Here is a 23,919-nt window from a genome sequence, read left to right as displayed (position 1 = left end):
CTCTTTGGGTTTTTTTATATTTTTAATCTGATGCTTGTTTACTTGTGTTCTTATGATGTTTGTGTTTATGTGTTTTTTGGAGGTTGATGTTAGCCTGAAGCTTGATGGTAGTCACCTTGGGTGTTTCAGATTTTGAAACAGAGAAATGGGGTATAAATATTTGTAACAATGATAATGCAGAAATTACTTTTAGAGAAAAAAGGAGGAGATTTAAAATGCCAAATATAGGAAGCATGGCTGCCCACACTGGGACGAGCATTATTTACATGTAATAGGTCAGAAAGGTGACCCAGGGAATGAGTCCTCAGAGTGTCTAACTGACTAGTGTTTGACCTTTTCATGGTTCTTGTAAATTACCCCCTTGGGCAATGTACAATCAATTCATCAGTTAATTTACAGTACTGAAAGATGAAAAGAACTAATTTATGTCTTGACATCACCATGCCATCACAGCATCAGGCCTGACCTCCATGTGTTTGTTGGCTCTTCATTAAAATGCCTGTGTAAGCTCTCTTCATGTGATTGGGCAGAAAGAGCCTACACAACTTGTGTGTGCATAGACTTTATGCAGAGGAGACTATGAATGTCAGGAAGCTGGGGGTGGGGGCTGTCACCCCTATCCTACTCTTCCCTCCACACATTCAGTATCTACTATTTGGTCATGTGAACAGGACATATTAGGCCCTAGGGACAAACAACAAGGAATAGCCATCCCTTTCATACCTTTTTGTGGCTATCTAGAGACATCTGGTTGGCTATTGTTGAAGGAAAAATGCCAGATGTGATGAGCCTTGGTCTTATTCAGCAAAACAATTCTTCTATGCTTTCTTCTCCCTGCCACACCTAGGTGTATCTTAAGAGACATAGGTGCTGGTGAAGCTTACCAGAAAATACGTAGGTATTTCCAATGTCATAGTAAGATCCTGCACGAAAGACCTGTCTTTCAAGAACATGCTCAGTAGTAGCCAAAGTGAGTTGGCTTTTCGGTTACAGCATAGTCAAAAACATTGAGTCCAGTGGAAACTGTACCTGGGAGGTCCTTTTGAACTGGCAGCCAATGAAATCCATGTCCATCTGGCAAGAGATTGTAGATCCTTTCTACAACCCTTTCATCAAGCTTCCAAAGCTTGATTGCAAATCCTTTCATCAAGCTTCCAAAGATGTCATACAGATCATTAAGTCTGACAGCAATTTCCACAGACAGAAGGCCATGACAAACCTTAGCCATCAGCCCTCTTTTAAGACTCTTTTAAACTTTTTAGATCATCTGCAATTAATTTCCAGGTACAGAACCACTTCTATATCTTTGCCTTCATCTGGCAATGCATGGTCATAGACAATGTCGATTCTGAACATAGTGCAGTTGTAAAACCTTGAAATTAGTGGAAGAGTTCAGAAACCAATATGCTGTTTTGTCATAATCCAAGAGCCCAACATGTGCATATTAATGCTGCACTGTTCTTTAGGGAGCAGAGGGAATTGGGACTTTACTTGCGTTTCTCCTTGCAGCTTGCTGGGCAGTAAACACCAGCCTTTAATTTTACTCTGCATAACAATAGTTCAAGCACTTCATAACACAAAGGCAGGTAGATCATACAGCATATATCCATGGTTTTAAAAAAGAAAATTTAGTCATAGTATAGTTGCAAGAATTGTTGACCTGAAGGGTTTGGATGGGTCTGGCAGTGCTCTAGTCTGACTGTCTTGTAATGGTTAAAGTTTTTGTTATTCGTTTGTTGCAAAGGCTGTAGTTCCGAGAGATGGGTTTATGTGGGATGTCTTTCTGCACAGTCCAGTCTGGATTTTAGTCTTTGAAAGTTTGCCTCTAAAAGTTGAGTTCAGTGACTGGATCCAGCAAACAAGCAAAAGGGAAATTCATCAGTAGGAAGGACTTTTCATTTCTGTTTTCTTGCTTTGTTATTTCATCTCATTTAGATATGGAAGCTGTCATGCAACATAAGTAATTTACCACAGCTGGTAACTATATTATATTTCTAGAAATAGAATATAACTATAATAACTTAACTTGGACATGTAAACACTACTGATAGCAATTTATAATACTGATGGAATCCCAACAGTGTTGTAGCTACTGTCAAACATGATTTCATATATATGAGGCCATTACTGGCAAAAAGAAATATGAGCAGAGCCAATCCGCAAGCACTGTGAACATTTCAGTAGAACTGATCAAGCCTGTTTAACAAGTGCTGCCTTTATATAGCTAGGTATCTGTAGTGCAAGCCAGGTCAGCGTGTTCATCCACGATTAAGTTCTGCAGATGTTTTGCCATGCACTGCCCTGGCATTTGATACCAGCCCTAAAACTGGTAGTTCCTAGGGGGACTCCTCCAAATCAGAAGACAGGTTCCCCTGTTCTGGGGGTCTCAGTGCCAAGGTGTTGCCTAGGGTCTGAATTTTAGGTTGTTCCCACCTTTTCTCATCTCCTGAACTTTCTGCTTCATTCCCCAGTTGTGGGGGTCCTGGTTCCTTTCATGATTTGCACTGTCAATAAGCTATGGCTAAAGACAACATTATTTGAAGTCTTAAGAAATCAGAAGACACACAACTGTGCTAAGTCTCTCTAGAATATGAAGAATATTGCTCCAGCTGTAAATTATATTCTCAATGTTCATTAAATTAGAATGTGAATTTTGGATGAATTTATCTTAAGCTGCACAAAACACTGGAAAGAGTTTGCTTCACCTCTGAGAGATGGATAATTTGTGGACTAGCCAGGCAGCTGTGTTGTGTTCTCTTTATGACCTTTAGAGGTGGAGCTTTGTGGAAACCGTAGAGGAAAAAATGCTTTGTTCAAATATGAAACTTCTTTTTTAAAAAAATAAATCTGTGTTTTCTGCCTTCAAATTAATTGGACAGCAAAAGGTTGCAACACAAAAATGGAAGAGGTTGAAGGTATTAATAATATGAACTAAAGCAAAATGTTTAACTCTGTTATATAGTATTTGGAAAGCTACTTAGCCACTTTCATATAGTATGAAATAGTAGTAGTATGTTTATTGCGGTCACAGACCAGATTAGCAAACAATAACAATTAATAGCATTAATAAGAAAATTCAAGAATTTACAAAACCACAAACTGTTCAAATTACTAATACAGTCTTTACGGAGTTTCGACACCACAAAACAGAACTTTGCCACATTATCTGAAATTACAGTTTTAAAATTGGCCAGCATAATTTCCAAATAAAATTGGTCTGTGTGACCAGGATAAATGGCTAAAATAGGAGCAATAAATTTGGTGTGAGTGTCCTTATAAAACTGGCAATAAAGAATAACATGGATGATAGAGTCTATATTCCCTGAGCCACAGGGATAACAGCGCTGATCATAAGGAAGTCGTTTGAATTTACCATAGTATGAAATACATTTTTTGTTGTTGTCTGGAAACCCATTGTCTATAGTCTGTTTGCTTCACTGTAAATCGTGGGGCCTTAATCCAGTTTACTTTCTTTTTACACACTAAGAAGAAATAGAGGAGCAGATAAGTGGAGCATATCACACAAAAATGCTTCTGTACACACCCACCATATCCCCACATTTCCTAAGGATATCCAGTCTACTCTATATAATTCAAAGTTTTTATTGTTGTTAATGCTTGCAGCAAAAGCAGTTCTGCTGCATCCACTCAGCAACCCTAAAGTATACTTCTGTCAAGTATAATGCAGTGCACATCCTTCATGTTCTTTTGTGATAGTATTTGGAGGGTGCCTTTCTATCCTTGCCCCTTCCCAAGCATCATATCCTTCATCTTCCAACTATATTACTTCCTTACTCTTTCACATCTACAAAAAACATGCAAGATCCTAGTGGTAGGTATGTGCATGGAACATAGATCAAAACAAAATCCAAAATGGCCAAAAAATTTTTTTTTCAAAAGAGCAGCCAAGCCAACTGTTTCAGTGAAGCAATTCAAAACGTTTTGGGTATTTCGGCCATAGCAAACAATGGGAAAACTTGAAATAACCCATTATTCCCCATTGGTAGCTCCTAGGTACACCAAAGTGAGTTGTGTGGTAGGATATTGTGGCTTCTACCTACCACCCAACCCACAAAAGAAATGGGCAAGCGGGCAGTTTTAAACAAATTTTTAATCTTTCCCAAAAACCCCAATATATAGAGAGCTGCGACTATCCATTTCTCAACACAACACTATCTTACAAACAAAACAATCCACAACTCAAGGAAATCAGTGTGCACTCAATGGCATGCACTCAACTCAGTGTGCATGCAAATTTAAGGAAGGCACAGTGCCTCCTGCTGCCAGAAATTTCCCCTGGTGGCTGAGGGAAGTGCACAAGCACAATGTGCAACCAGGGCTGGTTTTATGCATGAGTAAGAGGTCTTCCCAATCTCCAATATTATTCTGCAAAGGTAGATGGACTTCATTAGTGATAGTAATGCTCTCCTACACTGTCCCCTCTCCACAGATATGCCACTTTGCTGTAACCATGATATGAATAGGGAAGGAAGCATATGGGAGCCATCACAGCAGACAGTAGGGCAGGCAAACATAACCCAAAAGTGAGTCAGGATAGTACAGTGAACAATGTGTTGGACTTGGGCATATTTTGCAAGTAATTCTCTCTCATTTCTATAACTGAAACATATAAGCAGTGCTAGCCTTCCTGTCAAAATGCTTTTGAGTCCAGGCTGTCTACTGAAATCTCTGTAGAAATAAAAGTGATCATATTGAGTGTAACTGAGATCTATTACAAACAGCAGGCAGGTATGTGTATAGGATACAGAACAGCACTGCTGTGTCTACACTATATTATGCCAAATTAATATCAGCTGGAGTTTTGCCATTCACTTAAGTGGGACATGAACTTTGCCCATGTTTTCTTCACAATTCCAAAAAATGTTGCACTCAGAACTGAAGTGGCCCAGGCATACATTTCTTACACATGCAGTGCTCTCATTTTATTATATTTATTCTGGGAAATATTGATGGGTAAGGGTAATTCTTTCTGGCAGCATATGAGGAAGATCTGACATTTGTTACTATTTGGCTGACGACCACACAAATTCCATATTTCAGGATTTCTCCCTCTCTTGCTCATTCTACTTTATATGAAATTTTGTCTGGCTTGCACAACCAAAAGCAGTAAGCAAATGTTGAGGAGCCATTTGGGAATTATTTTCTGGTAAGAAATTGTTCAGCTTTTGAAAGGTGGCCAGTTATCTTTCAGTTTTAGTTAACAGCCTTGTTAACACAGTGTTTCTGCCTTCAAGAGCCTTAACAAGGGATTAATAACTATCTCTTGGGAGATTAATTGACTGCTAAATCTATTAAGATTAATGAGAAATTTAATCTGGGTCTGTAACTTGCATAGGGAAATGATCCAACTTTGGCATGTTTTGCAAATACTTTATCCTATGTAGGTTTAAAATGAGTGTCCCTATAATTGTACAACACACAAATGCTGCCAATTTAAGTTGCAAAGTATGTTTTCCTGGCATTCATGTTTTCTGATGCAGAAATTAATTTCTGCATCAGAAAAATTAATGTTCAAAGAAAAACTTAAAACATACAAAAATGTGATTGAAATTATTAGGAAGCCTTCACTATGAGGAAAAGCTAGAACATTTGTAGTTTTTTAGTTTAGAAAACAATATTGTTCAGGAGGACATAGTAGAGTTTTAAACAATTATACTTAATAGAGCTGTATAAAATTATGTCATATCAGACTTGGGATGTACCTCTTCCATGTACATCTGGAGCAATAGGTAAAGGCTCTTCCCCATCTCTGGATGTTGTGGATAACACTTTCAGAGAAACATGGTCTTCTGGTTCTGAGCAGCTTCCAATGAGTGGCATAAACTCTTTACTATAACCTGGGTTCTGGGTTCTTCTCTGTCATCACTTTCAAATATTATTTTCAAAATTTCCCTAACAAACAACACTGATTTCCATTGGGACTTCAAACTGCAAAACAAATAAAAATATCCTTGCATACTGTTGCAGATAAATTACTTATCCTTCATAAGTAATTGTACAGGGAGCAACTTTAACTGAGAAACAAGAGTTTGATATTTATTACTAACTAAAACATAGGCTAAGAAAACAATTAACAGATGAATATCTATCTATCTATCTATCTATCTATCTATCTATCTATCTATCTATCTAATTTGTTCACCGCCCTAAACTTCCACCTCTAGGCGGTTTACAACAATATAAAACAAGTTAAAACACAGAAGTAAAAAACCTTAAAACATTTTTGAACTACAGTCAAATTTAAAAAGCTTGGGTGAAGACATAAGTCTTTAAGTACTTTTTAAAAGTTATTGGAAATGGGTAGGCTCTTATTTCTGCAGGGAGTGCATTCCAGGATCTCAGGACAGCAACAGAGAAGGCCCATCCCTGTGTGGCCACCAGATGAGCTGGTGGCAACCGCAGACAAGCCTCTCCAGATGATCTCAAAGGGCTGTGGGGCTCGTGACGAAGAAGACTTTCTCTTAAATGCCCTGGGTCTAAGACATTTAGGGCTTTATAGGTTATAACCAGCACTTTATATTTTGCCCGGAAACCTATTGACAGCTAGTGTAGTTCTTTTAATATAGGAGTAATATCATCTTTTTAAGATGAGCCGGAGACCAATCTGGCTGTTGCATTCTGTACTAACTGCAGTTCCTGGAATTAAACTCTTGCAAACGTTCTTGCACAAAACTCAGTCACATTTTCTTTAATTAGCAGAAAATTGACAATATTCTCATATTTTTTAGGCAAGGTATCAAGCAAAAGTCCAATTTTTTTCTGGTTCTGGCATATTTTTCTCTTGCAGTTCCAACTCTTCAGTGTTATAAAAATGAGCATATGTGTTCTCTCACACATTCTCTCTCACTCTTTGAATCTTTTGTTACACAACTGCAGCATAAAAGAAACTTGACTGTTTGTGGTTTTTTGTTGAAAGACCTCCTTCAATCTTTCCCACATCTCTCTTGTTGTATTTTTGTTTTCTATATGATATATTATACTGGTCACTTACCGTCAGAGAGATGTGTTCCATGGCTTGCATGTTTGCAGAATCACATTCTTGTTGTTTCTCTTCATTACTCCAGAACATGAGGTAGTCCAAGAATATTCAGTAACATCTTCACTCTGAAGAAGCATTTTCTGTAGTTTATTTCATTGAGCAGTTCAACAGTGGGATGCCTCACCACAGATGCAAAAGTTGTCATCTTTTCTAGTATTCTTACGAACAAACTTTTATTATCTGACAACTTATTGCTTCACAACTGGGCTCATAACCCAATGTTGCATAATCGCTCCTTTGTGGACTGTGCGGCACAGGGAGAATGGATTGCCATGAAACCTCCTTCAGGACTTCACCAACCTTTGGGCTGCGCAGTCCGGGGTGGGTGAAGACCTTGAAGTATCCAGATCCCCTCTTCTAAAGGGGGTGGTTGGCTTTGAAGGAATTAGGCGGGACGTACCTGCCTGTTTCCTGAGCCAGGGTGTGTCGCCCAGTAAGGCAATGGGTAGGACGTTGGCGTCCTAGCCCATGCCTAGGGGCCCGCACTGTTCTCTGAGGAAATTGTGGCCCTTTTCATCCATAAAATGTCTCCTTGTCTTCTTGGGCTGGGGGCTGGGGACAAACTCAACTGTTCATGGTTTTTTGTTGAAAGACCTCCTTCAATCTTTCCCACATCTCTCTTGTTGTATTTTTGTTTTCTATGTGATATATTATACTGGTCACTTACCATCAGAGAGATGTGTGCCATGGCTTGCATGTTTGCAGAATCACATTCTTGTTGTTTCTCTTCATTACTCCAGAACATGAGGTAGTCCAAGAATATTCAGTAACATCTTCACTCTGAAGAAGCATTTTCTGTAGTTTATTTCATTGAGCAGTTCAACAGTGGGATGCCTCACCACAGATGCAAAAGTTGTCATCTTTTCTAGTATTGTTACGAACAAACTCTTTTGTTATCTGACAACTTATTGCTTCACAACTGGTCTCATAACCCAATGTTGCAGAAAAATTACTTATCCTCTATAAATAATTGTACAGGAAGCAACTTTAATTGAGAGTTTGATATTTATTACTAACTAAGGCTAAGAAAATATATTTATTTATTTAAAACATAAGCTATGAAAACAATACACAGACTAACAGTTTCTTATTCAGAGAGAGGTAGAAACTCTCTGTTTGAATTCAGGACAGCAAGTAAAGGACAATCACTCCAAAGCCACTCCAAAGCCAGTACATAGCTACATTCAAATATGGGTAAGTATGCCCCATATACAGAATGGAGACAATGAGCCTTTTTCATGACTGGTGAGAAAGGGCTTGAAGGGGTTTGAGGGGGGAGCCTTGAAAAGTTTTCCTCCCCAGACGATCTGCTGGTTTTTGTTTTGCGGGCAGATCTCCCTCCTAGATGATTGCCGGCTGCCACTGGTAGTGCAGAGGGTTGAGGGGCGGGACGCATTGGCCCAGCCCCCAGAATTCCCATAATGCACTGCATGAGTGCACGGTGCATTATGGGGATTCCCCAGTGACGGGCAGCCACCTGTCAGTATAATAGTAGTGGCTGAAAGCAGCCAACGTTGCCACATGATTAACAAAATGGGGCTAAGGGAGCGTTTGTCCCTTAACCTCATTTAAGCAGGTGGCTGCCTAGGTGGGTTTGCTGCTGAGCAGAGGCGTAACCGGGGGGGGGCAGGCAGGGCACGTGCCCTAGGCGCCAGTTGCAGAGGGGCGCCAAGTGCCCGCCATGCCCTGCCCCACCCCAACCACCACAGTTGATTTTTTTTTTTAAAAAAAATTTAATTGCGTCCCCCCTCCGCCGTCTTCTCTGAGTCCGGACGGGGCACACGCCCCCCAGGAGCCTCCATAAGCACTTACTTTTGCATTAATTTCAGGGAGCGTTTGCTGCCAGAAAGCGTCTATTCCTCTTTCTCTCCCTCCCAGAGAGAAAGAGAAAGAGAAAATACACACTTTCAGGCAGCAAGCCTGCCCTGAAATGAGACTGAAGAGCTCGCTCCGGCAATTTCTACCTCAAGGCCACACCCCCTCTGCATGTGATATCATCATGTGACATATCACATGATATGTCTGTGTATAGAAAGCTATTTCTGTGTATAGAAAGCTATTTCTGTGGCTTTGTTTGAAGATCCTTTGGTGACTTTCAGGTCAGTGTAACTCAAACTTATGCATGTTTCCCTGAGAATAAATTGCACTGACTACAATATAACTTACTCTGAAGTATGTATGGGATATCTGGCCTTGTATTTCATGTCCTTTGTGTTATGTAGAATGAGATTCCTTAATATGCACAATATGGAAGCTAAAAACAATTTTCAGATCTATGGGCACAATGTTTGCAGAAGAATCTAGTTCTTAGGTAGTTGGGAGGTCCTAGTGCAAATTTGCCATGAGTGATTTCTTTGATTTTGAAAGAGTTTTCTTATTAAGCTGAAGAATTCTGCAAAATATGTTTTCTACTTTGAACTGTAGATTCATCTGGGTCAATTTTCACTCTGGCAATCTTATATGTTCCTATTTTTCACTTGAGTTTTTCTATGTATTAGTATTAACAAAATTTTGTATTAGTATTAGTATTACTAATGTTTTATGTATTAGTAATACTAATGTATTAGTATTAACAAAAATTTTGTATGTTTGATAAACCATAGAAGAGAGTCATTATCCTGAAAACTCAACACATATGTTTTATATGTATGTATATGATAGTTTTCATGGCTATTTTAATTTGATCTTTTAATATGTTTTTATAGCTGTAAACTGCCTAGAGACTTTGGTAGTGGGTGGTATAAAAATATGTTAAATAAATAAATAAAAAGTATGGTTACTATTTGTATTTGGAGTCACTTGAACCATTAATGGCACAGTGGGGAAGCAACTAGAGAGCAGGAGGCTGTTGGTTTGACTCCCCAGACTGGTGTGTTTCCCAGGATATGAGAAACTCTTATATCAGCAGTGATATAGAAAGGTGCTGAAACACTGCACAGGAGATGGCAATGGTGAACCCCTCCTGTGTATTCTACCAAAGACAACCACATGGCTCTGTGGTTGCCAGGAGTCAACAACACCGACTCAATGGCACAAACTTAACCTTTATGTTACAATACGTTTGCATCCTGGTTTTTGGTTGAGGTTCCAGATTGTTGTTTACTTCTGGTCTTTTTGGGGACTCCAAAAAGTTTCTATTAGCTTCTATTCTTGGAGATATTTTGGACTCCCGATTTGAGGGCAACTGTGTGAAAACAGCTCTTCAATCCAAGGTGTGTTCTTTAAGTTATTTGGTGAATGGATCATGTTGGCTCACTGTAGCTAGTTGATTCTAGTTAGGAGGATAGGTGTGAGCGGGCTGGGAATGTCTTATGTAAGGAACAGCTCCTTTCGTGAGGATCTAAGATCTCATCTGTGATCATAAAACTGCTCCAGATTACCCAGTTAAACTTCAGGCCATACCTATGCAAAATGGAAATTGCATTAAATTCTATTTAACTTGGTTCTAAGTCAGATTCATTATAAGGAAGGTGTTGTGGCACATAACCATTTGATATTCATGCAGTAATGAAGAGTGAAAATAATTGGCTGTATAAGTAGCGTTTGTCAGGTGCACAACTGACTTGTCCTAAGTCATGAGAATGCAGACTAAGCAGTCCCCTGGCCTGAGATTTTCCAGCATGTGATGGCTACTAGTGAGGGATCATTTTAGATTTAAAGACAGCACCTGTTATGTATTTTTCTGTTCTTTTCATTCTCTTCAACATTTATTCTCAACCCAAGGGAATTAGGCAAAGACCAAACAAAGCCCATAGTAGAAATGTGTTTATTATTAATAAAATTGCCATCTCTGGCAATTTTTAAAAAACACCTGAAAACCCATCTTTTCACCCAAGCTTTCCCAGCTTTTAAAAATTGTCTGTCTTTAATATACAGATACAGCCTTCTTCAGAAAGCAGGAATCACACCTATCAGCTATCTGGGGGGGGGGGCTCAATTTCAGTGCTTGCCCTAGGCGCTGTTTTCCCTAGATATGCCTCTGCTGCTGAGGCACCGCCAGGATCAGGTGCAATCCCAGCGGTTTGTTACACATGGGCAAGACTGGGATTGGTTCCCTTAACCCAGTTTTGCTTACGTGTGAGAATAGTCTCAATGTCTGTAGTAAATTCAAACACATACTGAGTTTTGGACACAGGAAGAAAGTTTGGGAAGTGATCACGCTCTGGCACACACACTGTAGATACATGAATGGTAAACACACTGAACATTACTTGCACAGATGAACCCAATGGCACTGGGATCAACTTTCCTAGCAGCAAGGTGGAACACAAGAAATACTGACAAAAATCAGCCTCATCTATCCATCTATCTATCTATCTATCTATCTATCTATCTATCTATCTATCTATCTATTGAATTTTTATACTGCCTTTCATTAAAATAATCTCAAGGCAGTTTACAAAACATTTAAAACAATGTAAAATCATAAAAACTACACAATAAGAATAAAAACTGAATACAAAAATACAAATCTAATTAAAAGTTTAAAAAACATGTACAATATAATTTTAAGATACAAAACAGCAGCAAACAAAACACTCATTTTAAAAGCCTAGGTAAAAAGCCAAGATTTTACTTGCTTTCTAAAAGTTGTGATGGAGCCTGGGAAGCAGAGGCCCACCAGAAGAGCATTCCACACTCTGGGGGCAATGACTGAGAAGGCCCTGTCCCGCATACATGACAGACAAGCCTCATTATGATTTGAGAATGTCAACCATTCTTTAAAAAGAGATAGAGAACTTTAATATACAAATCTCTCTGTAGGTTTGGGGTTGTTTGTAGAAAATAGGAGTTCTTAAGGCATTTCAAAGCATTGATAAGAAATGATAGAACCTTTAAAAGTTCTGAAATCTATATATTACTGAAAACTTGGAGTTAGGGAATAATTGAAGGAGCAAATATGCCTGAAATACTGTAATCTGATGTTATGGATACCTGACAGTCCTAAGCTCCAAAGAGCTGCAAAATGATGGAAATGGGTATTAGTTCAGTCATTTTAGGTCAGTTTTTTTAGCAAATATAAGGGAGGGGGAATCCTCTAAATTTTGAAAATTGACCCAGATGTTGAGGACACTGTTGTAATTAACATAACAAAAGTCCTGATCGTTACAGCTTATGCTTTGGCCACTGTCTTGGAAAAATTGTCAACAAAAATTGTTTTCCGCATAAATCTCTCAAACCTTTGCTCTGATGGGGAAATGTTAAATACGAAAATTGTAAAGTATCAAATTCTGTAGTAAAATGTATATTTCACCAACATTTTTGTACCCAGAATGTTGGGGGCAATATGCTAAAATCATTGTAAACCTTAGAGAGCTCCAGCTATAGAGCGGTATATAATTGAAGTGCTATTGCTATTGCTATTTTTGCAATAAAGTGAAGGTTTCCGTGGAATGCTACTTCATGGCAACTGTGCCATCCCTGGTTTTTGTCTGTAGCTCACTCATATAAACTTTTCCTACAAAACTAAACTTAAATATAATTAAGGAACATGAAATTTATTCTAAATCACAAGTAGGAGTTTCCGCCTTCTTTTTTCATATGCAGTTTGACTGAGTGCATGCAGTTTGTGAAACATGCCTCCTACACACTCATTTCCACACCATCCAAGAGGTAGACTACCTGCCCTTTATTTTTTAATGTGGTATTCCTGTTAGGCCTAATCCACAAGCTGCAATTTAGAAAAATCTTATTTTCTTCACAGCTTGGTTTGAACTGGGTGTATCCAATTCATAACTCTGCTCAGGGACGTTACCTTCATCTGTATCAGAATGTTGAAGGTCAATGGCAATGTTGGATATTACTTCTTCATTTTTAGTTTCAAGAGACTGAAGATGTGTGATTGTGTCATTCTGATCAATATCATCTTCACTTGCTTCAGAAAAATCTGGTGGGTTTGCATTAAGCCCAAGGCATGACTCCACGAATTGTGGAACATTTCAATCCAGTTTTTCGCCATACTTCAGCTCAAATCCTTTTGAGCAATTGCATGCAAAAAAAATTGCAGGAGAGTGTCTGGGGTAGGTGGCTTTAGCATTGGAATGGGAGTAAGGCCAGTGGTTTCCAACCCCAAAGTTTAGGAAAACTGGAAAAAGAGGATGAGCTGTGTAACATTAAACAAGTTTCAGAATGTCTACATCATCTGTGGTTATGATATTTCTCTCATATCAACATGCTGTTCCATAGTGCCAAAGTTTACACCACAGAACTTCTATATGTCACATACATTATGAGCAGCAGGTATTCCCAGAATCCACCTACTAAATACACTTTGTGAGATTCCTCTTCCATGAGTAAGTCCTCCTGAAATTTTCATAGAACGCATCAATGTTTGCTCAGAGGTCATGTCAGACCAAATTGCTCCCCAGATCTTGTCTGTGCTCTTGATAGTGAAATATCTATTGTTGTCAAACTTCTTCTAATCTTCTTTTAGATTCTGGATAGGAATTGTGCTGGTTTGTAGGGAATCGCATGCATTAGACATCAAAAGCCTGGCTTTCCACCCCTACTTCCGAAAGTACTATTCTCTGTTCCTTCTTTGGTTCTTCCAGCTATTGCCAGGTTGGTCCTCCAATTAGACCCATCCACAGAGTAGCAGGAAAGTAAGCATTAGGATTCAGAGATGTCTATTGGCTGAATATACAATCTGGGGACAACTGAAAATATAGTCACAAGAAATTAGTCACAAGAAGCCTGGTCCCCAAATATGCAGCTGACGTCCAGCTCAAACCAGGATCGTGTGTTTTAGTTATTTGGATTAAGAGAGATTAAGTAGCACATCTAGAAATCTTAGTAATAAGTAAAGCTGGAGATATTACTCAAAGTACATTTGTTGGTTAATATTAGGAAAAGTAATTTAATACATGGTCACCGAGTATGTGACAGATTGGTTAGCAACACAGTGTCCTCTAGTGACAACAAGACATAACAACAAGCAGTTCTTACAACATTGTGTGACATGGCAGAACATTGGAAAAGCTAATGAAGAATAACCATCCAGCTTCAAAATATGGACCAAATAAAGGGTGGGTCTAATCATGAGGATTTTTGAGATGTAGAGATCTCTTCCACTCTTCTTCCACTCTTCAAATGTATCCAAATATATCAGTTTCATCCTTCCACTCTTCTTCCACTCTTCAAATGTATCCAAATATATCAGTTTCATCTTCAGACCCATTTTCAAATGAGGGAAAACATTGCAAAAGACATAATATCTCTCTTGAAGACTGATATATTGGAAAGTTGGCATGCACATCCATTACTCCATTCTGTATTTCAAATCTGAACTAATATCCAAGCTTGCACCCATTTTCAAGGGGGACTGGAAAGATATAACGTACCTTACTGTGATAGCTGCATTGAAGACTGGTTATCAGAATGAAATTTGCTGGGCATGCTTGGAAAACAATTCTTCATATCAAGTCTGAACCCCAGCTCAATCCCTGTTCCCATTTTCTGTAGCTGATATATGTTGGGTTCAAGTGGTCAACTCCAATCTGCTGCTCAGTGGATTAAGATGATCTTCATGGCATGGTAGGATGATCTTTGATGGATTACAAGTGTGTAATTGGCAGCCAGTATAGTGGTTAGAGTGTAGTAGACCAGGGAGACCTAAGGTTCAGATCCTCATTCAGCCCTGAAGCTCACTGGGTTACCTTGGACTGGTCACTATGTATCAGGCTAACCTACCTCACATGGTTGTTGTGTGGATACAATCGCCCTTCGGGAGGAAGAGCAGGATGTAAATTAATAATTAACTAACATTAATTGAAGTCACAGTGAGCCACATGCTTTTCCTCGCTACCAAGTGAAATCTTAATGTTTTTCATTAGAAGCTTAAATACTTTGCATTAATTCCTGCATATGAACTACTTCCGCATAGAGTACCAGATTCCAGAATTTGATCATTTTAAGTGTGTGCATTCAATTAAAAGAAATATTACATATCCATCTTAGCAGGAACACAAAGCACTTGTTTCTCCAGGCTGAGTTGCATTTAGAAAATCTCATAGATTTAATCTACATCAGAAAATAACCAGTGTGCTGTGCTTACTTTTCATTTCTACAAAACATGTACAAAGCTAACATTTTGAAAAGCTAAATTCTCCATCAGACAGGACTGTCTGGAATACATTAAAATGGATTAGGAAAATTACAACTACTATTTTGCATGCTGAATACCAGTCACATAAAGCTATGTGTCTGTGTCTGCACAGGACATTCACCTTTTTGCAGGTTTGTTATCATTCTTTATGTGGGTGTTTCCAAGCAACTTTTGTGTCAACATAAATTGGAACATAACAGCATTTTCACATCAATAAATAAAATATTGTCAAGAAATTCTAGATGGGAATTTGGTAGATGATAATCTATACCTCAGTGTCAATTTCCAACTTTAATTTTGTGTGTTTAATTCTCACTTTTGTAAAATCAAAGATCTGTGGTTCATTTTATTTTTCGCCTGACTTAATTACAGGATCAGAATGCCAATAGTATTACTACTTTTTATTAATATGAAATGAATGAACATTAATTTTTTGCACATCTGGGGCAGTGGTGAGTGGGTGCTTTAAACAGAGGGAAGCAGATCTTACCTGCCCCTCTGCCTCTCTTCTGCCTCTCCCACCACCCCAGTGCGGGGCTGCCCATAACAAACAGCCCCACTGTCCATTCTTACAAGCAACACCATGCGGTGGCTTTCTGTTTGGGAACACAAAGTTCCCTCTTCCTAGCATCCCATGGGTGTTGTCATCATGTAAATGGTGTCTGTGGGTATTGCTGAGGACTCAAGCAGTCTTGCTGAGCACTTAAGATGGAGTCCACACATGTGCAGATCCCATTTACATGACTTCGATGCCCATGGGATGCTGGAAACAGGGAACTTCTTGTTCCCAAAAAGGAAGCCCCCACACAACTTCGCTTGTAAGAATGGACAGTGGAGCTGTTTGTTATGGACAGCGCTGCACTGGAGTGGCAGAGGAGCGATGGAGGGGCTGGTAAGACCTGCCTCATTCTGTTTAAAGCACCCACTACCTCCCCCACCAAAACATTTTGGCCGAGGGAACTCAAATCATTTTGGTGCCTCAAACTGGAGGCAGCAAAATACTTTGTGCACATCCCTAATATGAAGGCTATTGCAAAATACATGATGTGTAGTCCTTTTACAAAGAGAGCCCTTTCAAGAAGAAAATTAAAAGTTACCCAAAAGTTGCATACTTCTCACCGCTACAAATAATTGTTGCTAGATGAATCCAATGAATCTTCTGAATTATCTCTAGTGCTGGAACTATTATTTTGCCTGACAGCCTAATCTCAGCCATGCATTATTAATCACTTCTTTAAGATCACTTAATTCATCTAACCAACATCCTGACTTAAGAAGCATGAATCCAGGAAAGCAGCATGGACACTTGTGTGAGGGGGGCAATTTTTGCCAGTCTCTCCTTCTTTCTGAAGTAGGGATGTGCACGAAATGGATGTTGCCATTTGTTTCTAGATTGAAACAAATCAAAAAATCCTCTGATTCATCAAAATAGCAACCCGAGCTGGCTGTTTCATTGAATCAACCTCGAAACACTCAAAACGTTTTGAGTGTTTCAAGCATGATCCTGTCTATCCAGGACAGCAGGTAGACCAGCCCTCCACTCCAGATTTAGGGTGTTGGCCTGCCTAGGAGGACTAGTCTGCCTGTGGACCCCAATTGGTAGACCAACTCTCCCCAGAAAAAACAGGCCTCAAAATGGCACTTGAAATACTCGAAACATTGAGTCTAAATGGGTCTTTCATTTCGAGCTCAAAACAGGCCTTTTATTTTAAGAGCATTTTGTTTCAAGCTTGAAACACTCAAAAACACCTCAAATCAATTTGCACATCTCTACTCTGTTACCCCCAAAAATATGTCCCTCTGTGCTGCAAAACTCTCAGGGACATGTTTTTGGAACACTTCAAAGGGGGGGGAAAGACTGTCAGTAATTGCCTCCCTGATGAATGTCCATGCTACTTTACTCTGGAATGCAGCAAATGCACACATGCTTCCTTTCCTGCATACATATTTCATAAGTAAACATCTTGGCATCTGTATTTTCTGTTAAGTTGCTTCTAGAAACTTAATTATTTTTCTGGTGGTTGACTGAACAGTTTCGTTTCAGTGAAAGTGTTCAGCGGTGGAGAGGGATGAAAGGACTGCAGAGGGAGGGGGAAATGTTGTCCATAAGTTCTTTTGGGGTGTACTATTAGCAGTAGCAGCAGGACAAGTATTTTTTAATACTGTTACATTTACTGTTAGATGTCTATACCCCCTTTATTTGTGTGCAAGTAGTGGCTCCCTCTAGCTGCTATTTCTAATAACTGGAATGCACCAAAGAACAATGCAACAGAATAAAGCCCTTTCTGAAACTGAAACTTTTGGGCAAAAAAAATTGCCCTCACCTGTTTTCTTCATCTGCAAATAGAGGAGCAAAAATTAAAGGGCACTTTCAGACCAGCACTACTTTTTTCTACAGTCCTAATAGTTTTGTGGGCAGTTAACATGTTGAGAGGGAGAGGGGCTGCAACCATCATGCATGACTATTAGTAGTTACTCCAAACTTCTGAGTTAACAGAAGTGCCTCTCAAGTGTGAGAGATAGCAATATTAAGGTCCTAGTGTCTGCCTATATCTATCAAAAGTAGTTATAGTCTTGAAATCACCCTGAGCCATTTTTGGAGGGGCACTATATAAATCAAATAAATCATAATAATAAATCATAATAATAATAAAATGATGTCACTGGAATGTTCATTGGATCCAATTGATTCTGCAGCCATATACTCCATGCAGCACAGGGCCTTCTCAGTTATTGTTGCCAGACTTTGGCAAGCTCTCCCAGTGGGCAGCTGCTTCTTGGTCTCCATCACAGTTTTTAGAAAGCAAGTGAAATCTTGGCTTCTTACCCAGACTTTTGTGAGTGTTGTTTTTGTTGCTGCTGCTCTGTATTTTATGGTCCTATTGTGTATGTTTTAAAAAACTTTTAATTAGATTTGTATTTTTATATTCTAATTTAATATTTTTATTGTGTAACTGTTTTATCATTTTATATTGTTTTAAATGTTTTGTAAATCACCTTGAGATTGTTTTAATGAAAGGCAGTATAAAAATCTAATAGTAAATAAATAAAATAAATACTGTTGAAAACTAAAGAAAATAATATTTCTAGAGATTAAAGTGATTATATTTTGCCTAAAAGGCCACAGGTGCTTTATGTGCAAGGAATATTATTCCTGTAATTGTGAGCTACTTCCTTGCCAGTTAAAACAATCCCTGTCCTGAAAATGATGATAATAGAAAAGATATTAGTATATTAATGTAACAAGCTATGCCCTGTTGTTATGAATATTTTGGGATAACTTTCCCCTCAGTACTTTGAGACTACACCATCATCCTTGTTTCCTTTTGGAAAAATGACTCTGATTTTCACTGTCTTTCCCTAGTCGATTACTGACGTGGAGAGATGTACAGCATATCATTGTAAGGACTTCACGGGCAGGACATCTGATTGCTAATGACTGGAAAACCAATGCCGCTGGTTACAAGGGTGAGAATTTCCTTTCCTATTCATCATTACTAACCTAAATAAATAAATAAAGACATTCAGAGAAGATATTATCCTAAATACTATGCCTGCCACCTAAGCCCAGTTTACTCAAAATGGGAAACCATGGTTTCCTGTCGCACGAATGAGTCTGGGAGTCACAAACCCCGACTGCCATCTCCTCCTCTGTTGTTTGTGAGAAGAGAGAATGAAAATTTTCACTTTCACTGTAAGAACAAACTGCAGTATCCTTTTGCACATGAATTTGAGGAAATGTTGTTTGTTAACTAACTATAGTTAGGACAGACAAGGATGCCAAACCAGGAACCAACTGTGGTTTAATATCTTAATTAACTATAGTTTGTTTATTTGTCAGATTTTTACATTGCCCTAAACTTTCATCTCTGGGCAGTTAACAACAACATAAAACGAGTTAAAACATACACAAACATCTTAAAACAATTAAGGCAATCTAAAAATTAAAAACAGGTTAAAATTTGAAAATTTAAAAAGCTGGACAAGCTTGGCTGAAGAGGTGGGTTATCAAGTGCTTTTTAAAAATTGTCAGAGATGGGGAGGATCGTATTTCAGTAGGGAGTACATTCCACAGTCTTGGAGCAGCAACCGAGAGGACCCAGCTCCATGTGGCCAGCAGCCAAGCTGGCGGCAACTGGAGACGGACCTCTGCAGATGACCTCAGTGGGTGGTGGGGCTCATAATGAACAAACCCCAGCTTCCTAAGCTCATGTGTAATGCAGAAATATGGTTTATTCTAAAGGGGGGGACTTTCAGTCTCATCTTCTTGTGCAGTAGGGGGGAGGAGGGAATGTTTGTGTGTAGCTCTCCCAGGCTTGTTCATGTAGTAAGGGAACTATGGTTTCCCCTTAAGTGAGAACTGGGCCCTAGAGTTTGTGCAGCTTCTCTCTGTTTCCATTAACAAAATGAACAAGAGTATATGATCAAGCCTTTAGGAATTCTGTCTTCCTGTGGCTTTACTAGCTACTTATGTGTAGCTTTTCCACAGGTAAAATAAAAGGGGCCTCAGAGAGGAAAGGTTATGAAAGTTGATTAACCTTGGAGGCAAAATGGAATAAATCAACACAATTATTGCAATTTGAAAATTTTCAGTGTAATTTGTCAAAAAATAATGTTTCAGTCATTAAAACTGTTGGGTGATTTTAAACAGCTGTGTGTCTAAACTACTGAAGTCTGGTTAATTAGTATATATATTTATAATGTTTTGAAAGGTTTTTCTCTCTTTTAAAAGCATCTCTTGTATAAAGTACCCTATCATTCTTTCTATGAAATGTACGTGCATAATTATAATAATTAATGAGTGAAAATTCTGGGAGTCAATGAAAGCTATTCTGCCATATTTTATAGTTGAATCAGACTTGAAATCTTGAGTATATTTATGTTAGAATCATTATTATTATAGACCTTGAAACTGAAATCAATTTTAATTCAGATTCTGTTGAATGACCAGAATACTAAACTAACTTGATTTTTGATATTGAAATTTTGGCTCCATTTGAATTCAATCATTCAAATTTGTACTCGCCTCAGTGAACTCCAAGTTGTATTTTGGATATTAAAACTGTTTTTCCTACTTAGTGCCAGTTTAAACTAATTTAGATCTTGTGTTAGTACCATAACTGGAAGGATTATTTCTATTATGTGTTGATGAGTCATTTGCAAAAAATGCAAGTATCTTAGCTGCAGGTATCTAGGTATTTCTCCTAGAGTTGGTCTAGGAGAGAAAAGCTGGTCTTGTGGTAGCAAGCATGAATTGTCTCCTTTGCTAAGCAGGGTCTGCCTGTTTTGTATTTGAATGGGAGACTACATGTGTGAGCATTGTAAGGTATTCCAAATTCCTCCCTGTCATCTTCAAGATAGGGCTGAGAGAGACTCCTGCCTCTAACTTTGGGGAAGCTGCTGTCAGTGTAGACCATACCAAGCTAGATGGATCAATGACCTGACTCAGTATATGGCAGCTTCCTATGTTCCTAGCTATCATATCATTACTGGGCCAAAATAATAAATGACATTTGTATCCTCAATCTGTAGCACTCATAATTCTAATTTGAGGAAAGATCTAAATCTTATCAAATTTATAGAAAATGTTTAAGGTTTTGGTAATTCTTAAGAATATATTTACGAATTCAATAGTATATAGTAATGCAATCGATGTGTGTGTGTGTGTGTGTGTGTGTGTGTGTGTGTGTATGAATGAATATTCCTGTGCCAAAAAAAGAAAGAAAGAAAAAGTTACATGGCATTATTTTAAAAAGGAAATATGATGCTTTCATTTTTTGTTCTTGAAACTCAAAAAGCTTAAGTAAAGTGAGTGATTATAACTGGGGCCCTTTTACAAATTTCTTCCAGTTTGTTTACTTACTTTTAGATCAGGGCTTGAGTCTGAGGTTCTTTGGGTTTAGATCAGGGCTTAGATCAGATCTGTATCATGGCTCAAAAATGTGCAGCACAGAACTGGATAATAAGTTCCAACAGGCTACCTGCTACAAGGCAATCACTCTGTAATTTATTTTAAAACAACATATTCTTCATGTGCCTGTGTTTTATTCTGCATCTCTGTTTGGTTTGCATTATGTGAAAACCTTTGCACTATTCATAAATAAAGTTTGTTTGCCAACTACTTAGAAAAACAATACTTGCTTCTAAGCTGCAAACCAGAGAAAATCATCATACTGACTGGTGACTTATGTGATCTGGCGGTGGGCAATGATGTCTGTCTTTAAAAAAAAAATAAAAAGCCTCAAAAATAGTGGAGCCACTGCACTTCATGCCTACCTCTCTCACCTGCCATTCTCCTTTGCCTTTTGTAGACAAAATAAGAGACTTGCTTATTACAGCAGCAAGAAGAATAAGGTGCATTCAGAGTCCAGTGTAAGTGAGATGTACTGTATACAGGGCCGGATTAACATAGTAGCAAATGTAGCATTTGCTACGGGCCCCGCGTTTTCTAGGGCCCTGCACGCCTGGCTTGAACATCTGCCCCTTCTTTTGCTCTCTATTTGGTGCTCTCTGTTGACTCTCCTCATTGCCTGCTGCTGCCCATTCTCTCGCCTCGCTCGAGGGCATTTAAGCAAGGTCTTCCTGGCACCATGGTGTTGATTGGGTTATCTATTATGTTAAGCAGCACAGGAGGGGGTAGTAAGAACAACAATAGTAACAGATAGCTTGCAAAGGGGTCTCAAAGATAACTTAACTGCCAGGGAGTTGGTCCTTATTTGTTTAAACTGTAAAAGTTTTTAAAAACATACACAGAGAGAGTAAAAGAGATAAAGCAGTTTAGATTAAAAAACAACCAACTATTAATGCCGGGCGGAAGAAAGGAAGCTAAAGAAGATGCTAGTTGAATGTTGCCAGCGTTTTCTGACTGACTGTGAGAGGGTAAAAATAAACTATGAGAACATGTACCTTTAAGAGGAAAAAGAAAGCCAGAAGTAACTCAGAGGAGTCTCAAAGTTTAGTGGATCAATTGAGGGGAGCTTGGAGGGAGATTATATTATGGTCTTGTTGGGTAAGGTCACTTATATCCTCCTTTAGTATCTAGTGCTGTTGGGAGGGAATTTGTGATCATTGCTTTTCAAGGAACTGCCAAATTTAAGGTGAGCTCCTTTCCTCTCCTCTAGAACTGAAATAACTACTGCTGCGTTGCCAACTTCATTAGCTTTACATTGGGATGCCCGTTGAAATTGTCCAAAGATAAATGGAGGCTGCAAACCTAAACACACTTACTAGAGAGTAAGGCTCATTGAGTTCAGTGGGACTTACTTCTGAATAAACATGCTTAGGGTTGCACTGAATGATTTGTGCATTTCCTCCTTTTAATATTAAGCATGTTAGTGTAATTTAGATTGAAAGAGACTGTGCCTCCTGCCAAAAGATTGTCTTTTGGATACTTCTGTTTTCATGGAAGTTGCTGATGCACCTCATCATAATCACATTCATTTGCAGTGCATCAACTATTTTAAATATACATCTGCTTTCCTGTCAGGCTTGCACAAGAGGTTAAACATATATTCTTAATATTGTCAAATGGCCCTTTTAATGTGATGGCTGCTGGTATCCAATATGTTCTGCACACATTGGAATCAAAGATCCACTGTTGTGTGCCAAACTTGCTAATAGGTTCAGATTTCTCAAAGTACAGAATTCCTGAGAACCTTTTAATTCAAACATTCAGAGTTTTGTTCCCCACCCCCTTTCTCTTTGTGAAAATAACTCCAAAGGAGAACCCATGGTCAGGAGTCACAAAAGTGTGTGTGGGTGTGGGTGTGTTTTGCAAAGTTTGTTGACTGGCTGGCTCAGCTGAGTGGAGGCATGGGGTGGTTGGTGGGGGGGGCACTAGGCAAATGAAAAAATTGGATTACTTTACTATGCAAGTAAATAATTTGTTTCAATATTTATGTGCATTTTTAAAATTTGGGGCCCCTTCATAACATATGTTACAGGCCCCACACTACATTAATCCGGCCCTGACTGTATATACCTGAATTCAAGACTAGGTTTTTTCAATTTTCTTAATATTAGAAATACGGAGGTCATATTAAATTCAGAGTCCTGTTCCTTTCAAGTAAATGCAGGTATAACCTGTATTTGACCGCTACTTTTAAGGGGATAGCCTTATATTCAGAGTTGTCTTTGATTCGGGTATATACATTAGGTACCATGAAAGCATAATTTTTTGCTCCTGTCACAGAACTTTAAAATACAAAAGCAGCTCTTCTTGGTAACAACCTGGTAACTTTAGATAAGGTAATATGGTAGATGGGAACTTTGTAATTAAATGTTTGTTTACAATATCTATGATAGGGTTCAATATGCCTTGCCTCTGGACAAAGGTTTTCACTCCCTGCTCTAACTTGTTTGCTGGCTAAATTAAGCAGAAGGATCTAGAAAAGAACACGCATGATGGCATGACAGAGAAGAAAATACTGATCTGTTAAAATTTATTATTGATTGATTGATTGATTGATTTATATACCACCTAATATAAAAATCTCAAGGTGGTATATCACTATGCACTATATTATCTGGAATGTTACTCTTAGTCTTCAGGTAAATAAGTAGCATAAAATCAAGTTTTTGTGTATCGCCATTATTCAGAATGTCATATTTGTCATGTTGTTTACTATTACAGCAATAATTCCTGCAATCAATAGTATTCATTTTCATTTTGAAATTGTTGTCAATTATTAGAAATGAATATAATATTCTCTCTTTTTAATGTAGCTGTTTTCTTGTTTTAGCAGTCTGTTTTTAT

General features: G+C 38.4%; 1 protein-coding gene across 4 annotated transcripts in view; it reads left to right on the top strand.

Annotated features, from left to right (window-relative positions):
- PCSK5 (proprotein convertase subtilisin/kexin type 5) overlaps positions 1–23,919 on the top strand; it is a 440,322-nt gene that overhangs the window by 246,329 nt on the left and 170,074 nt on the right. For all 4 annotated transcript variants that reach the window (XR_008315836.1, XM_053294459.1, XM_053294457.1 and 1 more), the window contains exon 10: positions 18,529–18,632. Coding sequence is in view for 3 of the 4 variants with exons in the window: in XM_053294459.1 (XP_053150434.1) it covers positions 18,529–18,632 (104 nt within the window). In the remaining variant the exon portion in view is untranslated. The remainder of the gene's footprint in view (positions 1–18,528; positions 18,633–23,919) is intronic.

This window comes from Hemicordylus capensis, chromosome 2 (genome assembly GCF_027244095.1).
Source record: "Hemicordylus capensis ecotype Gifberg chromosome 2, rHemCap1.1.pri, whole genome shotgun sequence".
Classification (NCBI taxonomy): Eukaryota; Metazoa; Chordata; class Lepidosauria; order Squamata; family Cordylidae; genus Hemicordylus; species Hemicordylus capensis.
This window is presented reverse-complemented; position numbering and strand designations above follow the sequence as displayed.